Source organism: Peromyscus californicus, unplaced genomic scaffold (genome assembly GCF_007827085.1).
Source record: "Peromyscus californicus insignis strain IS unplaced genomic scaffold, ASM782708v3 Scaffold_13__1_contigs__length_99412109, whole genome shotgun sequence".
Taxonomy (NCBI): Eukaryota; Metazoa; Chordata; class Mammalia; order Rodentia; family Cricetidae; genus Peromyscus; species Peromyscus californicus.
Window position 1 is genome coordinate 14,713,563 of NW_026294424.1, and position 24,143 is coordinate 14,737,705.

At 46.5% G+C, this 24,143-nt stretch overlaps 1 protein-coding gene across 11 annotated transcripts in view; it reads right to left on the reverse strand.

Annotated features, from left to right (window-relative positions):
* Positions 1-409: 409 nt before the first annotated feature.
* Positions 410-24,143, reverse strand: part of Grb10 (growth factor receptor bound protein 10) — a 115,429-nt gene continuing 91,695 nt past the window's right edge. For all 11 annotated transcript variants that reach the window (XM_052734537.1, XM_052734536.1, XM_052734533.1 and 8 more), the window contains exons 6-17: positions 22,348-22,504; positions 18,041-18,156; positions 17,568-17,636; positions 17,095-17,232; positions 16,808-16,918; positions 15,806-15,904; positions 8,004-8,081; positions 7,306-7,422; positions 6,489-6,555; positions 6,217-6,304; positions 3,863-3,956; positions 410-3,607 (exon numbers count right to left, since the gene is read on the reverse strand). In XM_052734537.1, the coding sequence (XP_052590497.1) occupies positions 3,458-3,607; positions 3,863-3,956; positions 6,217-6,304; positions 6,489-6,555; positions 7,306-7,422; positions 8,004-8,081; positions 15,806-15,904; positions 16,808-16,918; positions 17,095-17,232; positions 17,568-17,636; positions 18,041-18,156; positions 22,348-22,504 (1,284 nt within the window). In that variant the 3' untranslated portion in view covers positions 410-3,457. The remainder of the gene's footprint in view (positions 3,608-3,862; positions 3,957-6,216; positions 6,305-6,488; positions 6,556-7,305; positions 7,423-8,003; positions 8,082-15,805; positions 15,905-16,807; positions 16,919-17,094; positions 17,233-17,567; positions 17,637-18,040; positions 18,157-22,347; positions 22,505-24,143) is intronic.

Below are 24,143 nucleotides of genomic sequence, written 5' to 3' on the forward strand. Positions count from 1 at the left end.
GATTTGATCCAGAACTCACCAATTAGGCTATGTTGACGGGCCAGCAAGCCCCAGGGATCTGGCTTTACCTCCCCAGCACCACGGTGACACGTGTGTGCCACTACTGGCTTTTCTGTGGGTTCTCAGGATGGAACCACTACCTTTATCTTGTGTGGCAGCCCCTTCACGGACTTAGCCGTCTCTCCAGCACAAGGCTGTGATTTTTTTCTTGTGGGAGGAGGGACAGGAAGAGGCTGGCAGGGATGTCCTGGCAGAGGCGAGCTGGCCCCGAGTCTCGCCTGACTGTTACACAGGAACCGGGGTTCTAAAATCCGGTTCTCTTGCTTGCATTCACAGCAAGCACTCATACCCAATGAGCTACCCACCCCAACCCCGGTTTTTAGATACGGCGTAAATAAACACACGGGAGGAAATGAAGAACACTTTATTAATGTTTATTTCTAATAACAAGAAACAGAACATCAGTCCCTTATGTGTACAAAAATACCTGAAAGTTTACAAGTAGGTTCACGAGCCAAAGAGCTATGTAGCGCAGAGTGAAGCAAAGCACGCGGGAAAAGGGTTTTGTCTATGAATGAACACCCTCCGCATCCCCTGAAAACGATTACAATGTCAGGTCAATTTTTCCGTCCGCAGTTTGCACTATGACATCACAAATCTACGATGAGCTAGCTGCGCTCCCGGAGGCGCAGTGATCGGACAGACTGTCAGGTATTTAAGTGCAGAAGGGAGGAGAGACAAAACACCTAAGCTGAGGCACATATTTCTTCAAAGTTTAAGCAAACAAAAACACGTCCAGAAACTCTTAACACCTAATGATATAACAGAGCCTACCTATTAAAAACGCTAAAAACCCAAAGCATTTGGCATTTTCCTTCTCAATTTAGTCCAGGTGGCCACACGGAGTTTTCATTTGGAAAAGAAGATCACAGGCAGAGACTGCGAAGTCCAACAGGCTCCAAACAACCCTGAGCTGTCCCCTTTACATTCATGTCACTTAAATACAAAAATAAAAGTCAAATGTCCTTCCGTCTCTGGCTAGGGGGAGCTGGGTACCCACTACCCCAGGGACTAGCTGTTTCAGGTGGAATTCCCAGCTGCCTGTGCAAAGGCTGGTGAGCTCGGGACAACTGAAGTCTGCGACACTCAAGGTGGGTTGCAGCTTTCAACAATTCACTTCGGCTAGGGATGTACAAAATACGTCAAACCAGCTACGTAAAAAACTGTGAACCAGAGTCAAGCCTATACTTCCTTTTAAATAAAATGCGTACTTATAAATATGAGATGCATGTCCTAGCTGTCTACTGTAGAGCCAAAAGAGAAAACGATGATGCACGGTGGGGACTGGTCTGTGTAAACTGGAGAAAGAAACCTTAGAGTTGTTGGCTGTCTGTTTTGTAAAGTTCTGACCTGAAGTCAGCAAAGCGAAATGAGTATGGTAAAACTGAAATGTCCGTTATCTGTCCCTAAGGGGAAGATCAGTGGAAACCTGCTGCCAGGCATGAACTTGAGAATTATCTCATTGTCAACTGAATGATTAACTAGCTGCGAAAGAAAAGAGAAATGCAATTGAGCACTTAACGCTTACGAAAAAATGTTTTACTAAAAAATAAAGAAAAAAAGATAAAAAGATAAAAAGATAAAATGATAAAATGATAAAAAGAAAAAAAAAATTCTTCATTTGTTGTAATCAACATCTCGTGGAAACACGGTTGCGTGGTCTGTGAACTACAGTGTTTCTATACTGTGGACCAGCTCGCAGCTGACCTGTTTACAAAGCGCTGTTACATCTATCTTCCACTGCGTGCCATCCGCAACGCAGGGCAATCAGACGTGCTCCCTGGGGAGCACTTCAATGAGTCGGGACTGGCAATCTGGTGGCTAGCTCAGGTTCAAAGGGCCAGTCAGGTGTGGTGTCAGGAAAAGAAACCTGTTCACCACGGTTGTCTGTGTGTTTCTCAAGTGAGTCCCGTCTGCTAAATCATTAAGGGGACAACAGAGGGTCCTCCATGGGGCTCAGGGGACTCAACAACAACTCCAGCCACCGTTTGACTCCTCTCTTGGAGGAGGAAGCAAGCATCATGCTGCTCAAAACTGTCCAATGTTCACAACCACTGTGAGGTACTTCTCACCCTAAGCTAGCAGAGGCATTGCCTCTGCATACCCTGCATCTGCTGGCTTAGGGGGTTATCAGTAGGGTGCAGAGGTCATCAAGCAAAGACTCAAAGCCAGCCTATGCTGTGGCCTCTGCAGTGTTTCCTTATCTTTATCACCAAAAAGCTCAGAGTGACAGAGCACAAGGCCAACAAGTTGACATTTTCTCTTGAAATCATTTAACCCCACCCCCCCACCCCACCCCTGTGGGAGAACTGAAATGACCGAGGCTACTGCAGAGGGCAAAGGCAGCAATTACTCTACAACAGTGGGTGGCTGTGAAAATGTGAGGCACGGGGCACCCCAGATGGACGATGTGGCATCCACAATGAACACCAATGTGTTCCAAGAAGGCTTGCTGACATCAGTCTAAAGCTGAGGTCGTGCAGCTGTGCTGTGCTGGGGACCAGTGAGTCTTCCAAAGTGATGAGGTCTCCTGCACGGTGGGGAACGAGACACACTGATAATAGAGGACCAGACGTCTCAAGGTCTGCACACTGATAATAGATGACCAGACGTCTCAAGGTCTGCACACTGATAATAGAGGACCAGACGTCAGCACAACAACAACAACAATGACCAGACTTGTGGTAGCTTGACTAAGCCACAAAACATGCTTGGTGTCAACCACAACTGACACCTTGTATTTTGTTAGTTTATTTTTTAAAAACCAAAAGCTTTTCAAGTATAATGGGAAAGACTGGGGTCTCTAAATGTAGGAGGAGCCAAATCCACACTGCGGCAACCTGTGGCAAGCAGGATGCCCTCAAGAAAACTTTGGGGAACCATTTTTTCAGGCTGAAGTCTGCCAATTCAAAAATTCTCTGTCTCATCTGGGTTGCAAAGCCACATCCTCTCTCTCCTACCATAGGCTGAGTACAACATTAACAACGAAGAAGGAGTGCAAAAGAGTGATCAATACAAAAAAGTAAACATCGCGGTTTGAAATGTCAAGATTATTCCAGGGCAAGAGTTCATTTCCAATCACTTCTCTGCGGTTTTTCACCCTCACATGGCCTAATCAAAATTGTCATTCCAGTTTCTTCCCACACTTGCACTGGATCTCTTCCCTCCCCCCCATTTAAATGGCTGACGCAAGAGGGAGGTGGTCCTGCTTGATCCGCAGCGGTAAATCTTGGTGAAGTCCAATAACTAATTGATGTTGGTCGGTTGGTACCGATCAAAAAAGCTTTGTGTTTTCTGAGTCCGTGGGTGGGAGTAGGTGTGTGTTTTCACCCTCATGCAGGCCTCTCTTCTCCGTTCCAGTGTTGCTGCCTCCAGCCTCTGTGATAGGGCAAGGAGGTCATAAGGCCACGCGGATGCAGTGGTGCTTCAGCTTGCAGGGCAGAACACCTTTGTTGAGCTGGTAGAAGTCGACCAGCTGGATCAGGTCGGAGAACTTGGTGTTCCCATCATCCAGAGTGAAGAAGGTCTGCCCATCATCCTCGCATTGCTGAAATACAGAAAACACTTGCCACATTAGGGGATGCGACCTTGGGGGACAACCTGTGGCCTGCGGTCAGGAGCAAATCTGTCTGCTCATGGTTCTGTTCCTGAGAGCCACACGCAAAGTTGGCAAGGCAGGTCAGAAAACATGGTGGGTAGGGAGCCAGGATCAGAATTGGAGAGGAACTCACTGGGTGCTCTCACTTCACTGTCTGATACTGGGAAAGGGACAAGGGAAGGTACTGAAGGTATTGGTACTTACGGGGAGGATCTGGAAGTTCTTAATCTTCTGGTGGTGGCACAGAGTCAGCACAAACGCCTTCGGATTGCTCTGGCTGTCACGCAGGAGGAACAGCCTGTGGAGTGGGAAACCAGCCGTTTATTATTGATTCTTTTCAAAATCCAAAATGAATTTCCCATGTATGAACACACACGTATGCATACACACACCAGCTTGACCTGCCTGATCAAAATGGGCTTATAGCTACGACACTTTGGTGTTTGGGCGCCTGGGTGGCTTTCAGTGGCAACAGCACCCAGAAAGTTGCTTAGAATGTCATTTGACATCGAAAGGAACCAAGGACCCTTGAGAACATGGCTGACTCGGGTAGGGCAGGGAAACTACAAAGACAAAGCTGAAATGTTCTGTATTAGAGGGTCAGGAGGTGCTCAAAGACCAATGGGGACATGCCCACATCGCCCACTGAAGCCGCTTTTCCCTAGGGAAGATGCCGGCGACGCAACTGAGGGGTGGAAGACCCACCACGCCCTTCACTCACTGCCAAGGACAAAGAAAAGCTTCCATGGGAGCTAAAACCAGGGGATGCGAGCTTGAAAACTAACAGGATACTTCCGACTTCAAAGTGCCTCACTTTTCACAAAAGGGAAAATATCAGTTTGATGGTACAGGAATCAGACTGAGACCACCTTCCTCCAGTGTCAGACCACCACCATAGGCACAGGGCAAAGGGACCTCAGGTGTCTCCAGACTGGATACCCTGAGGAGGCTACTGCACCACTTCCTGTGTACTCCTGCCCTAGATCTATGAGCCAGCTCCAGCCACGGGACACTGCCTGGAGTAAATCCAGACACCGCCGCTCAGGTCTGGCTTCTGCTCACAACAGGAGCTGACTATAATGCCTATAGAGAAGGTAGATGTAATAACCAAGGTTATGGATCTCTTTCCTTTTGTTATAAAGCATACAGTGAGTGGCACTCTAAAAACTTAAATAAGTGACAGCTGTATCAGTGTTTGCTTCCTGGTTTTTATCATGTCATGTGGTTATGTCAAACCACACAGAGCTTCCATTCAGAAATCACTAGGAATAGAAGGCCATATATCCACCCTGACTCTCCAAGGGGCTTCACCACAAAGCCCCACACCCTACCTAACTATCACCTTCGTTGTGGCATGGCATTTGGAAGAACCTGCACTCTTCAGAATTTGAACACTCTGGGAAACAACCAGCACATTAGTCCATGGCTTGGTCCGGCCAGGCTCAAAGGGGGAATGTTATCTTGGACCCAAGATATGTTGTATGTTTCTCTCATATGCGGAATCCAGACTTCAAAATATATCTTTATGTGTGCCTATAGTGATCACATGAGATCAGTGCAAACAGAAGGACCTACTTGGCGTGAGGGGAGGGATCAGTGGAAGACAAGTGACAAAGGAAGGTAGGAAGGTAAAAATATGGATGGACTACAATGGCAGATACGTATTAGAACTCTATAATGAAGCCCACTGTTTTGTAAACTACATTTTTTTTTTTGGTGGGGGGAGGCGTGATCATGGGTGCCACTGTTGTGGGACATATTCACTGTAGGCAGCACGACAAGATGCTGGGGAAAGAACAGGGTTACTCACTCCCAGAAACCTGGGAGCTTGGAGTGTTCCTGTCTGATCAGAGGCAAGATGGCTGTTCTTGTCTCAGTCATCTGTCTACTTACTAGTTCTGTCTGTGGTTAGGGGGCTGCGACAAGACGAAGGCAAAGGTGAACACTTGCCCTGGGTTGCGAGAGGCCACTGGGACAAGAGCAGCCGTGAGATGGTGTGCACCCTGAGGTCCAGACTCTTGCTGGCCCTGCTGACCCTGTGACAGGTATGATGTGAATGCTTGGAGGTCAACCTGCTACAAACATGTTACTTCCAGTAACTCTGGCCAATGGCTGCCATCATCCACTCTACACATGAGTGAAGCCATCCATCCTCTGTTGTCCTGCCCCACTTAGTAGTGAGACAATCTACTTGAGTAGTTCCCAACTGTGAGAAGCAAGCTTCTTGTGGGCTAAGTCAATCACAACCTGGTCTTAGTAAAAGGCAGTTTTCTAAAGTGTGTAAGTAAAAAGGTATTGGTGATTGCTTTTTTTTTTTTTTTTCTGTTCGTTCACTGCCTCATCTTTTCTATTTAAATTTCATTTAAGGAGTAAAGGGCACATCTGGATACATCCAGGACAGGAGAGTTCAGAATCATCTCTGTCCTTAACGTGGCCTGGCCAGCATATTTTGCCTCTGAGCTGGTTTCTGCAGGGAACGGTGAGTAGTGAGCGGAGATGTGTGCTTATCACAGTGAGCGCTCGATAGATCATAGCTTCCATGAGTGGAGTTTCCTTACCCATCCACGAGTCCCTGCTGTTTGATGATACGGTGAGACTCCTCGCGGGAGATACGTCCATGAAACCAATGCTGAGTCCTGTGAATCACTGTGGGAAAGATGGAGGAGAAGAGAGGGTAAGACCTGGCTCCTCTGCAGAGAGACCTCCAAGAGTCCATGACAAGCTTGGATCTCAGCTCTAGTAAGTAGCACCTCACACAGCTCAGAGAGGTTCAGACAGTGGGGATCCTCTTTGCCTTTACATACAATACAGAGCCATTAGCTGCGCTCACCTGAATTCAGAGTAGAAGTATGAAGAGGGCTTTGGCTGCTCAGAACATTCATCCTAGTGCTTCGCTTCTGCAAAAGAAATGCCCACATTAGCAAAGACGAGAGACCGAGGTACCAAGTCATCTACTGTCCAGGGCAGGGTGGCTGAGTAGTGTCCCCAAACTCTTAGACTCTGATGACACCACCTGACTATGAAGAATAAAGGGTTTCTTGGCCAAAATGGTAAAGAAAACTAAGCAAATGCGTTTTGGTTCTTTCTAGTCAACCTAGCACTGAGGCAGTAACATGTTTCTTGTCCAGACTACCTATGATGTAAATTCTGGAGACTCTCAGCAAAGCAGCACAGGCTACCTCTTTAAATTCTGGCAGTTCTCAGAACATTTTTCTCCAGAGTCCCTGTGCTGAAGACTTTTGCCCTTTTCCCACACTATGGCTACAGGACTGGGAATGTCTTCTAAGCAGAGCCCTGGGCAGGTGTTCTGCACATGGTCTTTAAATTTCAGGGAAACCTGAGCTGGGAGATAATCTTCCCATCTGCAGATTCAGCACTTGAGCTTAGTGAGAGAACTGTTCCCTGTGGAGTCCTCATGCGAATGTCTGGCCCTGTGCCCTCTACAAACAGCCACTAGTAATTTATCAGCAGGAACAGCTCAGGACAGAGTGGTGTGGAAGGTCGACAGCATGGAGGGCCCCTGGGTCCGACTGCTTCCTACAGTTACTCCCAAACCCCCTCTCACCAACACCAGGAGAGTTTGTGTGTGACTCAGTTTGGGTGTTTGTGTATAACCAGTTTCAACCAGACTGGGGCTAGTGACTTACGCGCCAAGCATGGCCCTCTTCCAGGGCAGCACTCTGGGCCTCAGCCGGATTATCGATCACTCTTCCAATTTGTCCAGAAAAATCCATTGCCACCAGAGAACTCTCAGAGACACTGCGCTGTAAAGCAAAAGGCCACAGATTCTGATGCAGAGAAAGCAGCCAGGGTAGTATGCTGGAGACCACCCCACGAAACAATCATGAAGACTTCTACGAAGGGAGCTACAGAGTTCCCTGTTGCAGGTTTTTCAATGGAACCACACTAAAAATGGCAAACATGGCTTTGGACTTGGTTTAAAAAGAAAGGAAGGAGGGAAGGAGGGGAGACTGGGTGATCCGTCCCCAACGCCTCACCGCAGACCATGCTTGGGGGCATCAGTTCAGGGAAGCAAACACTACAATCTTCTATGACTTGGCTTGCTTCTTCTCTCCCGGGAACAGGTCCCAGAGGATCTTTAAGATCACACTGGTAATGTAGTGCATTTCTGTGCTTTTAGGGAGCAGGTTATATATATTCTCGATATCCTCACCAGGGAGTGACTTCCGCATCCACGGGGCCCATGACTTAAAGGAACAAGAGCCAAAGATAACAAAAATGGCTCCTGGAGAGCTGCAAATGGCGGCTGATATTGTTTGGAATAGGTAAGGCATGCCTCAATGAGGTTCCCACAGTACCTAACTGCTGAGGGTCCTCTACTTACCATAGGTGTGTTGAAAGGAGAGAGCAGAGCCTTCCTCTGCTGCGGGATGCGGTAGTTTTGGTACAGGAGCATTCCGTACTGAAGAGGAAAGACTAGGGTCAGTACCAGCACCCGAGAGCTCCCACAGCCCCAGCCTACAGCAAACCCCACAGCTGGGAGGGCAGTGCCAACCCGCAAGAGACGACTACTCTCTGCCAAAGGCCCCCCAGGAGCCTGACACGCTGAAGATAGCGTGCTTCTGTTCAGTTCTGCCTCAGGACTTCTCTCCTGGAAGAGAGGGGCTGCTGACTGGCCTGGGACTGTTGGAGAGGGAACAAACAGGGTGACAACACATATCATAATCCTGAGGTCAAGAGTAATTACCTTTCCTGAGTTCTGCATGAGTCAAGCACTGTACTAAGTGGCCTATTTCCTTTCCTGCTCCCCATTTTTATGATCTGTACACTATCGTTAGCCCCACTTTACAGATAATGGAACACAAAGAAATGAAGCAAGTGATCCAAGGTCATGAGAAGTAAGAATTCAGGACTCAAATACACACAGCCAGTTCTAAAGCCAGTCTCCAGGAGACAGAGACCTCACACGCCTTGAACAGCCCAGACAAATGGGAAACACCAAATTGGAAAAAGTATGAGAGAGAGAAAGAGAGAGGACACCAGAGTGAGCACCAGGAAGAGGAAATAGAGCGCTGAAGTAGCTGCATCACCCTCTTGCCCTTGCTTCGCAGGATGCAAGTTCTCCTGCAGCTCTTGGCCCTACAATACACACTCCCTCCTAAAGCATCAACATGTACAACATGACAAGACTACTCTCCACGAGTGTAAGCGCACAGGTCAGGACAAATGTCTGAAGTGAAAAAGCACCGAGAATTCCTCCACACTGTTGAGAAGACACCAAACTAAGGAGTCAAGAATGCATAGATCAGACACATCATGAGGAAACTGCTAACTAAAAACAAAAAAACAAAACCAGAGACAAAGAGGAAACCTCAAAAACAAAACCAGATAGTCAACATTTTTACATAAATGAAGAAATTCAAAGGACAGCGGAATGGCGAGGATGCAGTAGTAACTGCTACTAGTGGACTGTTCCTTCAAGAACATAGGCAAGACTAAGAGTTTCTTGGGTCCACACTGCAAGGATTGTTAAGAGCTGAGTTCTTCTAGTCCCCCAGAGAAGAACGCATGTTTGGGAAAAATTATAGTGCAAGTAAGTGGATGATTGAAATAAAATTTGAGTCTATGAGGCACAGCAGCCGTGCACTTGAGGGGGTTTTAATATACAGAGAACGACTATTCCCAACAAGAACATTTCAGATAGGTGGCGAGGGAAATGAAGAAAGCTCTTTGTCAGCCTGACTGTGGGGAAAGGACTAAATTACATGGCTTTTTAATAAGTTAAAAAGATGCACGTTGTGGTGCTGTGGTAGCCACTGGCAAACAGAAAATCAGTGTCTGAGAAACAGGCACTGTTTTTACAGGGAAGATGTAAAGGAAAACACACAGCAAGTACTTTACTTCCTGAGCCTTCTCCCCAGTCCTCAAATATAATTTTATTAAAAGAGCATTTCTCATCTGTTTGCTTGGTTCTGAGAACGTGGAGTCTGTGGTTAGGCAAGGCTGACTGTATACATCCAAGTATATGCTTGTGTGTGGTCTCTCTGTGTGTATGTCCATGTGTGGGGAAGTCAGAAGTTAATGTTGGGTGGGGTCTTCCTCAGCCATGTTTTGAGATAGGGTTTCCCACTGACTAACCGGGAGCCCCAGGGGTCTTCCCTTTTCTCCCCCCAGCACTGGGGTTACAGAAATGTACTGTCACATCTGGCTATTCCCGGTGATGGGGATTTGAATTCAGGTCCTTTTGTTTTCATGGCAAGGACTTTACAACTGAGCCATCTTGCCAGTCAAGTAAATATGGTTTCTGGGTGTAGAGATAAATGGAGAGATGGAAATGAGGGGTTACGCTTGCCTCAGCTTCTGAGAGATGACCTCTGAGTCATTAAAATGGCCTGCCTGATATAAGTGTTTAGCTGGGGGCCTTGGGCCAGACCACAGAGCCTATGTTAAGCGTGTGATTCATGCTGGGCCTGGGGCCATGCTAGGGACTAAGGCCAGCCACATAAGTGATAGGTCTATACGGCCAACAATGCATGGAAACTGGGGTCCCCACTAAGGCTTGGGTGAGCTTCCGAAGTCAGTAATGCTCTGGGTGTGTTACCATATATTTTTTTTTGTTAGCAGATTCAACTACCATGTGCCTGACTCCACTCTTCGGGATTCCTTTTAGGCCTCACTCACACCTATTCCTTTCACTACAACACTTGCTGAGTCTGTAGTCCTAGTTCATTAATGAGGAAGAGGGAGATATAGAGTATCTCCCAAGCTTGCCTGCACGTCTCTCCCTGTAACACATAGTGATACACCTAATAAATCTAAAACCTACAGTGTTCTAAAACCAAATCTTTTGAGGAATGATATAGGCTCTCAAGCAGAAAATCCAACATTTGATTTTGTGTGATAGGTCACAGTTAAAACTCAGGCAAGTGTATAAACTTATTTCAGGCTATGTGTAAAATATATGTATGAGACAAACACATTTCATGTTTAGACATAGGTCCTATCTCCATGACATCTCATTATGTTTACGTAAATATTCCTTGTCATAAAATGCCCAAATCCACAGTACTTCTTGTCCTAAGTACTTCTGAGAAGGGTCACTCAATCTGGAATGGCACAAATTTGGGAGTATTTTAACCTTCTATATGTTTTTCCCTTTCAGTACTTTTGTTCTTTATCTGGCTCAACTTGCTTGCCTTTTTAGAATGCCTTCAAGGAGATCACTGACTTTAAGCTTTACTTAAAAAAAAAAAAAAAAAAAAAAGTATTTAACATTAAAGATTTACTTCTGAAGTTCTGCTGTAATGGTAACTTATGATACTTTTATAATTACTCAACTGATGTATCTTGATTTTCTTTTGCATTCTACCCTTGATCTATAAATTAGTTTAAATAGATCTCTTTAAGGAGGCATCATGTAGAAAATTATACTTCATTTGCATCATATTTTTAAATAGGATTTAAAAAAAAATCTCAGTTATTAAAGAAGTAGACTGTTTTTGTATTTATTGTTTGTAGTTTAAAGATTACAAATTCACACTGTTTCTACTTAAAAATATGAGGACCTACATGGTGGTTCTTGTATTCCCACAAAGTCTTGAAATTGTTAAGCCATTAGCCATTCCATTAGCCATTTAAGGACCAGCTGCCTGTAGAGGTACTTTCTTTCCTTTCCCCTTTTATTTTAGTTGACTGGGCTTTACAGATACATGTATAGACCAATTCATGTTATTTCCTTTGTAATTCCGTCTATTGCTTCAGGAAAAGAAAGTATGACCTAACAATGTTGCCTGCTTCACTGCAGTGTACTCTGGCTTCCTATTCACATCAAATTAAATGTGACTCTCCTAAACAGTAAAGGATTAAGGTAGCAGTGGACTGTTTTGTTTCTTTGTGTAAAGAGACAACAGCCACGTCTCCACATTCAGAACTTGCCATGAAAAAATGTCCTTCTGGGCCAGCGAGATGCCTCAGTGAGTAAAGGTGCTTGTCACTAAGCTGGAATTTGGTCCCCAGAACCCACATGGTGGAAGGAGAGACCTGACTCCCCCAAGTTGTCCTCTGACCTCCACACACATGCCCACACACATTCCCCTAAAGAAACTAATTAATAAATTAACATAATAAAGAACCATAAGCACATCAATAAAGTTCACAGGAGTTTAACATCACAAATGGGTTGAGTTGGGGATCTAATGAAAGGAAGCCATTTGCTTTGTGAACCCATTGTGCACTGACAGAGTCCCTTTATTACCTAGTTTTCACTCTGGCCATTAACCCTGGAAGACCCAACACGTTGAATAAAAGGACAGATCTTTCTCTAGTAACTGAGTGGGACATGGAAGTTCTTAAGTGAGGTGGTAGGCAAGTTTACTGTTTTATGCAAAGGGAACAAAAAGGTTTCGAGTCCGGGCTGAAGAATGCTTCAAAGACTGCAGCTCAACTCTGGGCATACAAGACAAACTTAAAGAGGTGCTTTTTAATGGGGGTGGGCTGGAATCACATTGGAAGTACACCCTATTTAGCATAGATGTTAATGGAAAGGAATCTATTAAGTTCAACTCGGCTCAGCCTTCCAGAAGCCCTGTGATTTGATGGCCCATATCCCTGGTTCAGAGGTGACAAAGGCCAGTACAGGCTGGAGATTCTAACTGGGAAGTGACAGTACTCTTACCCTCCCGAGGCCATGGGAACCCAGGCTGGGGCTACTCTTGGCTGTTACAAGCTACTGAGACTGGGGGATGCCTTCTAATCCATAACACTCTAATCTACTGCATTTAAAAAAAAAAAAATCCGGTCTTTTTTTCTGTCCGTCATATTGGGGAGTTTGGGATTTGCAGTGAAATGGGAAGAATTCTGCTATGGAAATCTTTGAGAACCACTTGAGTTCTTTAGGAAAAGAAGGCAAGGAGTCTAAATCCACAACGCTTACATTTTAGACATGACAAAGAAACAAATTTGGGGGAGAGAAAAAAAGCTCCAAGTGCTTAAGGTTTATCAACTGATTTATCAAATTAGATAATTAACACCCATACACAAAAATTCAACCAAAGCTTCTACTCGGTCTCAATAACATTTTATGAAACAAAGGATATTTTAACATCATTCGGTAAGGTGGTCATAATCTCAGACTGAAGGATTGCAAATGGATGTACCCTCACTATGAACCACAACCGGCTTCAGGTCAAACGTGTCCCACTGGTCTTAAGTGCTTCATTTTTGCCATGAGCAGGAAATGCCTCCTCCCAGTAACTGAGGACTAGCTGTGTGGAACTCTAGGTCTAAAGTCTTGGCATCTAAAGTAGGACCAGGAGGGAGTATTTGCACGTCTGTAGAGGAAAGGCTCAGGACACGGAACCACCCAAGTCCTTCTGTGATTCCTAGCATGTTGCCCTTTCTGGCATGCCTAGGCTCCACGAGGCGAGGTTTCTCTGACCTCATTCCATGGAGTGCGGTCTTTTGTTTTGTATATACCCTTCTCACTGCTGAGAAGGCTTTGATCCCCGCATTTAGCTGCCTCACAGCGCTGCAGTGAATTTCTTCTTTGTTTCCAATATGCTGGTCCTACTGTCAGAGTGCTTTTGCAGAGGAGGCTCCCCGTGCCTCTTGGTGGTCTGCTGTCTTGCTGAACATGAACCTAATTGCCTTTTCAGGGCGGGGTAATTTAAAACCAAAGCAACCACAATGACAGGCTCTTGTGCTGACACAGCAAGACATTTTGTGGAGGGGATTTTTACATCAGTTTAAGAAACTTTTAGAAAAGGAGGGAGAATAGGAGAAGTAGGTAACCGTTACAACTTTCTACCACGTTGGCACAGTCCTGTGGCCAAGAAATGACTCAATGATGTACTAGGAAAGGATGAAGAACGCAATCTGACCCTATGTCCTGCACTGGCCACTAAGAAATCTGTAACGCTGAGCACAGCAATGCCTTTTTTTCCGTTTTTTTTTTAATATATATTTATGCAAGCTTAAAGATGTAAGATGGTCCTTGGTTAATTTTAAATAACAAAGTTATCCTTCCCCGAAGCTCCAGGATCACAACGTGATATAAATTACTGTTTCAACACTGCTGGCGCCAAGTCCATGTCCACTAATCAAAAATGGTAATGAGACAGGGTTAGGGATGGTGGGAGAGGACTTTACACGATGATTTAGGATTCTATGTTCACAGATGTAATAAAGCAAGGAAACCTCCATGCTGAATTCACTTTTTCTAGATGAAAAAAAACAAAAAAAAAAAAAACAAAACAGCCTTTTTCTAGCAGGCAAGAGTGTCTGAGAGGATCAAGTTCAAGGACCCGTTCCTGCATCCCAGACCAAGACCTGCACCCTGATCTGAGGAGACACAACCTGACAGTTTGTTATCTGGGCTGCTGTGAGTCCATTCAGTGCCTTTTCCCAGCAGCCTGAGGGAAACTTGGGTATTACCATGACACACAGAGGGAGCATGGCTTCAAGAAAGGAGAGAGAACACATGGGTGGAATCCCGGTTAAGGCAGGAGGATCAGTCAAGTCCTGCTTGAGTTACAGAGAGAGTTTAAGCCCAGCCTGGGCCATCTACTGCGACTCTGCCTAAAAATGTATAAAAAGAGGCCTGGGGATAGACAGATTGAAGGAATGGACAGACAGGCAAACCCACACACAGAGCCAGAAACACAAGTGTAATCCTGAGACCTTTGGCATCTGTGGATCACTGGATCAAATGATAACTGCAAAGTAGCTGGGACACTAGAACTCAATGCAGAATCAACTCTACTCCAAATACTAGGAAGGCTGAGGCAGGAAGATATTGAGTTTGAGTTTGAGTTCAGCTTGAGGCACATACAAACCCTGTATCAACACAACAAACCAAACCAAAACCAAACAGGAAGTGGACATGCAACTGCCCGGGGCTCTCAGGGAGGGCGGCAAAGCACAGTACTTAGGAAGTGAGCTCAGGAGCCAGGATGCTGCTCTCAACCTGGCTCTGCCACACCCCAGCGGCCATCCCTCCAGCCTCAGTGCTGTTACCTGTGAATGAGACAATCAGGACACAAAGCTGCTGTGAGGAGAATGTGAGGTTGGGCACGGAGGCACGGATGTTCAGAACAGGCTAATGGTATCATGTTAGCATTAATATGGTGTAAGATCTCATGATTTGCACTTAATGATAAAGCCAATTAGTGTTCTGCCCGTTTCCTTTCCTGTGATTACTCAGGGTACAGCAGCTGAGAACTGGAGCCTACTAACTGGGTTAGGGATCACCAGCTTCATAAAATACACTGTTTTATAGTGTACAATACCATTTTCCTATTTCTTTTGTTGCCTTTTTAAAAAATATATACATTTTCGGATTAAACAAACAAACAAACAAACTTGGACCTGTACAGAGATGTAAAGGTTTGTCTCTAGCGTCTGTCCCTACTTGCATAGTGGGGCTATCTCCCAGCGACCTTTCTTTCCTAACCCTCAAAGTTAAATACACATTTTGATTTTGTCTCTTTCTCCTACACAAAAATGGAGAACATCCTAATATTGATATACACTTGGTTTTTTAATTAGTAGTTTTCCTAAGACAGAGATCAACCTTTTATTTATCATTCACTCATTCTTTTCTATTTTTTAAAGAAAGGGTCTCTGTATAAGTCTAAGCCTCAAACTCAACAGTCTTCCTGCCACTACTTCCAACTGCTGGGACTCTAAGCATGTGCACCACACCTAGAAACCTCATTATTTTAGCATCTAAAAAGTATTCCTTTCATGGTTGGCTTACACATCCCATCACTTTGATGTCAGACTTTGCATTGGCTTAGAACTTAAGAGTTGTCTACTGCGGGGGGGGGGGGGGGGGGGAGTTCCTTATCCCTTGATGCTCAGAGGACAGTTGGAAACGTCTAGAGGCATTTTTGGCTGCCTCTACTGACTGGGGGCATCTTGTGGGCAGAGATCTATAATGCCCAGGGCTCCCCTTTTAGCTAACCAAGAATCAGTTTCCACCAACACTTGATAGTGCTCAGTTAGAAAACCTGGCTCTACCCTTTTTAATGCTCTGAGATCCTATGTAGACGAATGTACCACTACACACTTGATAAATAAATTCTGCCTTAATAGTAGAAACATCATAGTGTTTTTGTGCCAGGACGGACTCACATCCAGTTGTTTGCTCTGCAGGCGATGCAGCCACTGCAGCCTTGAGTCACATACCTTGAGCAGTCTGAAGGCTGTCATCCAGCAAGAACGGATCTGATCATCCTCGGCACAGAGCAGACGCAGCTCCTTCATCTCAACTTTCGCTTTGTTTGGCTAGAGGAGAAATGAAAACCCCACCCGTGCACCAGTGAGCAAGTGGGCACCCAGGGTTAGAGAAGGCTGCCCCAAACCAGAGGCAGTCTGCTGGACGGCACCTGAGCAGAGAGCAGAGCAAGGGGCACGTGTGCCCCTCGTCCAGTTTAGCCACCACCTGCTTGACAAAGCCCTTGTTAAGGACTAGTCACAGACTAGCCCTGAGCTAGCCGCAGCTACAAGTCAGTCCCTCAGCTGAAGCAGAGTCCCTCTCTTGACTAGCAATTTTGGGAGTTGTACAGCAAAACTAACCCTCATGAGGCTGTGAACACAGCAAGCACAATGGGACAAGGAGGAGAAGGTGTAGTGTGTGGAGGGGACACTGGTGTTCATAACTGCCTGCTGAGTTACGGAGAAGGCCCTTCAAAAGGTGAAGGTCCGTCCCTTCAGAGGCTAGCTCCCCGAGAGGGGATCACTTGAGGGGCGTGAGTGTCCAGAGGTCTTGAGGATGATTACCAGTGGAAATCCAGGTGAGTATCAGTGACAGCACTGAGCAGGGGTGCTGAGGTGGAGCTAAGAGCCCAAGGGAGATAGGGGTATGCCTCCATCCCTGTAGTCACAAAGGACAGACAGGGCCATGTGACGAAGTGATGATAATCAGGTGTCAGGTCAGGAGTCCCCTGCCTCTTAACCAGCTTCTACCTCTTCTTACTGTGACCAGGTAAAAGCTGCAACCAGAGCAGGAGGCCAACAGCTACCTGGCCTTAAGTCACTGAGGCCACTGACTACTCCAGAGGGCACGTGTTTACTTTCTAAAGCACCTGGACTATTCAAAAAATCACCAAATCCTAAGCACACAGTAAAGCCAGTGTAAGAACTAGCTCTGCAACCAAACACTGGGCAGCATCCTGCGGAGCGGAGTACCTTGATGCACATCCCATGGTCGTTGGGAGCATTGTACTGCTTCTTCCCAGCAATCACGTAGAAGATGCTGGTCTCCTCCAGATCAGCCAGCAGCTGCAGGTGTCTTGGTTCCTGCAAAATAGCAGCCAGGCAAAGTGTGGGGTCACAATTGCGTATAGCCATTATGAAAGCTGCTCATTAATAAGTTCACACTAGCATAAAAGAGGTTTGGGTGCATTTAAAAATTAAGCCCACGTTCACAGCAAGCATACCTAGCGTACGGAGGAGTAAAATGTTTTCAAATGTACCTTTGAAGTCCCCTTGGTGGAGTAATAAAGGCCAGATCTGCGCAGGCACACGTACAGCTTCTTCCAAGACTTTTTCCCAACTTCCTTCACCTGCAGGAACCCTTGGATCTCAGGGCAGCTGCTGGTGTTCAGAAAATTCTGTGGAGGAACAAACTTTTAAAATTAGGCAACATGCATATAAAAAAAATGAAAGCAGTTATGTGATGACATATAGCTGATATTTCCAGCATTATTAAAAATACTTCAGGGTGGGTGTTGGGCAAAATTTTCTTCCTTCAAACTCCTTAAAATCCCAGCAAAACTGGTACTGCATCGAACCCAGTTAGTGCTGACAGAGAGAGGAGCAAACGGCTCGCCCCCACAGGAGGGCGGGCACGACGCTGTGGGTTCCCTGAGGAGCAGTTCAGGGACCCGCGCTGTGTTTCGGACCCTCAGCAGGCCTGTTTCGGGGGGACCCGGTTCTCGCCCCATACCTGCAGAAACTGAGCGTGGCTGCCATTGGGCTGCTGGCACCAATTCACCATCTGATCCGGGAAGAAGTTCTGAGACACAGAGAGGGGGGGAGAAGAAACAAGCGCGTTACAGACGGCACAACCCGTCAGCATTAAACAACCTCCGGGTACACGGTTGTGATCATCTGTATTTCAAACAACAGCATTCTCATCTTTCATCAAAACCTGTACTACCCCAGTACCAAAAGAACACCACAACCACAAAATAAATAACAACAAGGTGGCCGCAGTTGGAGACGGTCTCTGTCACCAGTCTCAACGACATCGAGTTATGATGGCGTCGCGTGTGAGGTCTGCTTCATGAAATGGCGACACTTCTTAAGCCCATGTACCCACAAGTCTCAGCTCGTCATCTGATAATCAGGTTCTATTCAACCCCAGTACAAATGCCAAGATTTCAAGAGTCCCAACGTGAACCCCAAAAGGAGACTTACCACTGGATTCTTAAAGAACTCGTACTTGGCATAGTTCTTTCTGAACAGAAATTTACTCTCATTTGGCATGGTGCTCTCCACTTGGACCACAATCTCATGGTCCTCCAGGCACCTCTCTGTAGGGAGAAACATCACATGCGAGATGAGGCAGAAACTTCAGCACAACCTTCCAAGGTCAAAACCTGTTTTTTTAAGCTCCGAGAATGAAGAGTATGTCAGGAATGACACTAAATTTAAGTCTTGTCTTTAACAAGCTGATGGATATCTAAAAGAGGTCTTAAAATTCAATAAAATGCAAAATTCAGGTCAGTACTGACAAGCACTTGGAGTCAATGCTACATTAATGAGAGGGGTACAAATGACTTTGCCCTTATACTACAAAATTTCAGTTCTTGCATCGAATAAACCATCACATCTGGAAAACACTCCAAAGCAAAGGCAAGGCAGAGACCCCAAGCAAGGAGGAATTGTAAGAGGCAGGATGGAAGAGTAGAGGGCGAAGAGGTGCTAGGACCAGGGGAGCTGTGGACAAGATACCATAAGCAACGGAATGTCCAAAGCATTTATCCTTCCTATCGTCTCTCATGCTGTCAGAGCTGAGTCTCATCTGGGAAGGAAGGGAGATGCTGAGCAAAAGCCACTTTAAGGGTCTCAGAATTGGGAGAAAGACTTTTTGTCCACAGAAGAGAACTGTGAGCACGGGCACTTCTCTAGGAGAACCACCTCTGTTATCAAGAAGAGCACATTCTGGGCTGACACATCCTTGGCCTTAATTCTGATGCTGGACGAAGGGGACATCTTGGTAGAAACATATTTAAAACCAGAATTGGTCCCCATGGCAAATACAAAACTCACAGAACATGAAAAGCCGTGCTTGACGCAAACCTAGAATAGTTTCCATTTACCTCTATCTGGGAGAATTCTCCCTGTAACACATGAGAGCTTATGTTTACACAAGGGTTATATTTCCTCAAGACATAGGCGAACAACCACATACAACTTAAGCATTGACTAAAACTGTGATGCATGGTTTGAAAAAACAGCCAGGCTTAAGTTCATTCATTTTAAACAGACTTTCTCGTCTAAAAACAGATCAGTGAATTCCATTAGGAGTTTTACTCAGAGAAAATATTCTAAACAAACTTGAAAACAAAATTCAACAACCCCATAATCTGTGGGTGGCTGTTTTACAGAATAAATTACTTTTCCATTTAAAATACAGAGTAAGAAAGGGAGGTAGCTGTCGCCTAAGTAAGGACACAGTGGCTAGCTCTAAATCAAAAAGTGTTCTGCTTTCCAAAGAACTCTGAGGAGCACAAAGGACCCTGTGGAGAGCTTCCCAGCTAAGACCAGTGCTATGGTCTATACTGCTCTGGCCCGCAATAGTAGCTGTCTGGGAGGGTTGCACACATACTGCACGTACACACAGAGGGAGGGCATGGTGCTTGGGGAAGGAGCAGGGGAAACGGGGCCCCACTGTGGTTTCAGGTAACCAGTGACTACCAAGCTGGCCTGCGCAGCTCTAAAGGATCATGCTTTCCCCCACTGCCAGGCTGGTGACCCCAGCGGGGCCTCACTGTAGCTCTTCATGAAGACCAGCTGCAGCGTCAACTGTTTCCTTCCTCAGTGAGCTGGGAAACAGTGGAGAAACCCTGCTAAACCCTTCCTCGGGCTGCTATGGGATGCCTCGAGACACAGCCGTTGCCTACAACTTGGTACCCTCAAGTGTCTGCCTGTGAACTAACTTCCTGCTGTTCGAGGGCTAAAACCGGACCAAGGCTGTGCTTTAGGATGTTCCTAAGCTACTCTGTGTTCACGTGGAAGAAGTGGAGACTCCTCAAAGGCCAGTTGTTATTTTTCAACTATTTGAAACTATATTCAGCATCTGTATCAACATCTCACTCTGTGACAGAAGGGCTTGAGCATCAGACGAGTCAAAGAGGAAACCGTACTTCTTTGCTTTTAAAGTACATAGCTACTCAGAGCCTCAGCAGAAACTCGTCCAGCCCAGGGGGCATGGAGAGATCGTCATGCAGGACAGAGTGCAGAACAAGGCTCAGTGCAGCCTTTCAGCTGGCTCAACCCCCTGGTAGAAGGTCTCAGGCCTCCAGGTTGACTGCTGGGAATCGTGGCACCAGGCAAGGAAGCGTGTCCAAGACACCTTGACGCCAAGCCAGCCAGCCAGCTTTCTTTCTATCCGTATATTTTAATGAGGAAAATATACCACTTGGCATTTTCAAATTAACAGTCAGGGAGCTATAGACGGAACACCAGCTCATGGTAGGCTCCTTCTGGGCATGGAGGACTGAAGGAGACTCTGTAGTGTCCAAGGCACTATGGCATCTGACTGGAACACGGAGCTGTAAACAGCTCCCAGAAAGCCACTGCTCTTTCCTGGGGGTGCCTGTCTAACTCACACAAGCCACAGTGCTCACTCCTCAGTGGCTGAACCAGGCAGGATCTGTGGGAGCCTGTCCTCGTATGCCTGCCTGCTGCCCTCGCTCCCCAGCCCTGGACTCTTCCTGCTTGATGCCTGCAACGTGTCAAGGCCTGGATGTGAGAGCCCCGGTACCAAGTGACCCTGCGCTGCGGTCCCACTTTCAAGTGCTGGGGAGGGAGCACCAAAATGCTGTTTTGTAAAGTGTACTTTGCAAAATGTCTTTAAAAAGTCATCTGTTTGTCTGCCATGTTTGCGGGATGACTATGTTCCGTCACTGTGTTTGTGGGGAACTTTCCCGATGGAAGGGGAGATTCTAGAGATTTGCAGCTCACATACTTGCACAGACGGGACTTCCCCATCCACCCTATGCTAGCACACTAGTCAGACTTAATCACTGACTATCCCCACACACCAAGGCTGAAGAATTCCCAGTAGGGAGGCCTTATAGTAAATGCTCGTCAGGAAGTGTCCAGTATTTCAGCGGCTAAGACCAGCACAGTAGCACTGTTTGGAAAACCTTAATCTGAGATCACACATAAACTGAAAATATCAGAATGCTCTCCTTATGCCCCCAACTGTAACAGTTTTGCTGTTTAGTCTGTTTTAGAATCTGCCCGAAAGACTTGCACACACAGTCTCCCCTTTGTGTGTCCTCCTCCCTAATAAGAAGACTCAATATAGAATTGCCTAAGAGAGCTGTTTCCATGGAGACAGCGATACCCAGGAATGTGGGGCAGGGTGGTTCCCCACCAAGCATAGGTGAGGCCCCACTCTTTAGGCCGGGACCCAAAAAACACACCCTAGAGCAACATCCATTACAAAGAGCCTCCCACAAGTCTGTGGTTCACTCATCCACAGCAGGGCAGCTTAATGCTAAGATGTGAACAGGGCTTTCTGAGAGGAACCACACAGTACTACATCTTTTCACCAGTGGGACCCCGACAAGAGACTGCTGTGGAGCTGGGGCAGAAACAGGATTTCCTTTTAAAGAGCTACATAGCCGTGTTTTCTTTCTTTCTTTCTCTCTTTCTTCACACACACACACACGCACACGCACACACACACACACACACACACACACACACACACACACACGCACACACACACTCGGAGAGAAGTGAGAGAACTAGAAGGCAGAAATGGAGCTTGTGCTGGGGTTGCTCACACAATCCTCTCTAAAATCTAGCTCAGTTGGAAAACGTGTTTCACTTTTCCTAAAAAGGGAGGAACTGGTGTGGAAAAGACACCTTCAATGAAAGTCTGACAGGCTTCTTTACCTGAGATGAACCAATTTGAGGGAAAAAAAAAATAATGAATGCACCCCAGCAAGTTTGGGAGCTAGTACACATTTTCAAATATTCTATGGTATAAAATATGCTCTTGTTCCATAAGCAACACGACTGTGTACACATGCACACCGAGTGTAGACATCGCCTCAGAAAGATGCCATGCAGGCACTTAATTCCTATGAGATTCCTTTGGAATGTATCCTGACTCCCTGTCCCTACCGCAAGGGAACTATGGCTCTCTTCTTCCTATGAGATGGGTAGCTGATGGGCCAATGGGCTCCAAGCCCCTCTAGGCTCTGGAAGAAGAAGCAAGTCCTAGAGAACCTACCACCTAGGCTGAGCCTTTGGGAAGTTACTGCTCCGAGTACCCAAGGTGAGATTTTCAGAGTATCAGAGGGAGAGGACTGAGAAGGAAGGAGAGCAATGTTTAGGAGAAAGCAAGGGCCAGAGGGAGAGCTGAGCCTCCTATTAACTGCCTGCCCGTGTGGCAGGAGATGGTGACACGTTTACATTTGGCTGTGGCATACCCATTTGATTACAGACTGAGGTCCCCAGGTGCTGTGCGACCAGTCCCCTACCTAATCCCAGTTGGGGGTGGTGCTCCACCAGAGTCCAGCTGTTGTCATCCACACAGTGACTTCTGTAAACCAGCAACTGGCACAGGTCCCTGGCAGTCATGTCAGTCAGAATCTCCACCACCCTGCTTGTCCCGTCTTCACTAAAGACTTTGACATCCTGCAACACACAAAGGGACAAGTACAGATGAAACAACTTGGCATTTACAAGAAAAACAGATGAGATAAAACACAAGTAAAAACATTAGTGTCTCAACACATAGACAAGTGGTTTCTCGGGCTCCACAGAGGCAGGTCCAGGGCTATGGGACTCCCTTTCCTCTCTTTGGAGGAACCAGGGAACCTCATAGGCATAGACAGCACAAAGCCAAGCCACCAGCCTGGCTTAGGGAATCACAGAACCCCCTAAAACACTATAGCGGTTCCAGGTTGGACAGTTTACGCTTGTACAAATGCAGCAAATGTCTGAGCTGATCCTCCTCCCCTAAACTGTAGCAACCCCTTTCTCTCCATTCCCAGAGTCCACAGGGCCTGCAGCTCCTGTTCCCTCTACATCCTTCAAGTTCCTGAGGCACAGGAGGAAGTTGAGATAAAGGGGTATAGAAGAATACAGTCATGAAATTGTTTGGCCCTTCTCCTACAGTTTCGAGGTCCTATCCAAATCTACAGAAACCAAATAGTTCCTCGGGAAAAAGCATAGTAGACATTTCAGAGATTAAAAATGCTACCTGCTCCAGTGGATGGGGCTGCAGTCTTTGGGGAACAGTGAGATTTAAACAAACAAAAAAAATAACAGCTACAACAAAAACCCTCAATAACAAAAATTCTACCGAGAATCTTACCTCAACAGCATGGGAACAGCAGCTAGAAGGACATGGTGGAATTTTAAATTGTGATTGCCTACTGCCTGGTACTTTCTTCTGGTGTTTCCCGACCTTCCCTGGGAGGCCGGGCTCACTGTCCAGCAAGGGCTGCAGTCCTGGGCAGCTTTGCCCTCATCAAGGCTGCTTTTGTTCGCTGCCTGCCATCTTACTGGTCCCAAGGTAGGAAGGCAAGCACTCCAGCAACCCAACTGTGCCCTTCCGAGGACTGACGTAGCCTCCCCAGGGGCTTTTAAGGCTGATGACAATGGTGACAACATCAACAACACACAACACGATCGGCTGCAAAAATCCCTGGGCAGTGAGACACCAACAGGGCCACTCAGGCTGGAACACGTGCGTCCTCTGGGGTTGGACCAACCTTCCGCTAATCTCTGTCTCCAACTGCTGCCATCAGCCTCAACTGACCGGTAGCTTGTTTTGAAAGACTGTCTCCAGTGGCCCAGTTCTCTGCCCTTTCTCCAGTTCATGAGCTTAGAAGGACGGACGGCTCTATGGAGGGGAGTCAATGCTAGCACTTTGGAGGGTCCTGTGGCCCCGGGGGGCAGGAGCTATATCCACATCGTCTTGGAGAGAAGGCTCCTACTAATGAAGGACAAAGTAGTCCTGAGGCTGGGGAGAGAGAGATCATATTCCTCTGGCTTTGAACTCCCAGATGGGGTTGGGGATGCTTCGGGGGTATCAGGAAAGCTGGGGGAACCCAAAGGGCCTCTCTACCCCTGCCACTCCCTGACTCAAAAAATCAGGGTTTGCTTTCAAACCCACTTTGACTCTTAAAGAAAAATACCCCTCCCTCTTCTGGAATTTATGTCTCACTCGGGGAAGTTTGCCTCTATCAGCAAGGCACATGCCTGCACACAGCTCACATGACCGACTCAGTCTAGGAACTAACACTTAATTCAAATCAAGAAAACATGT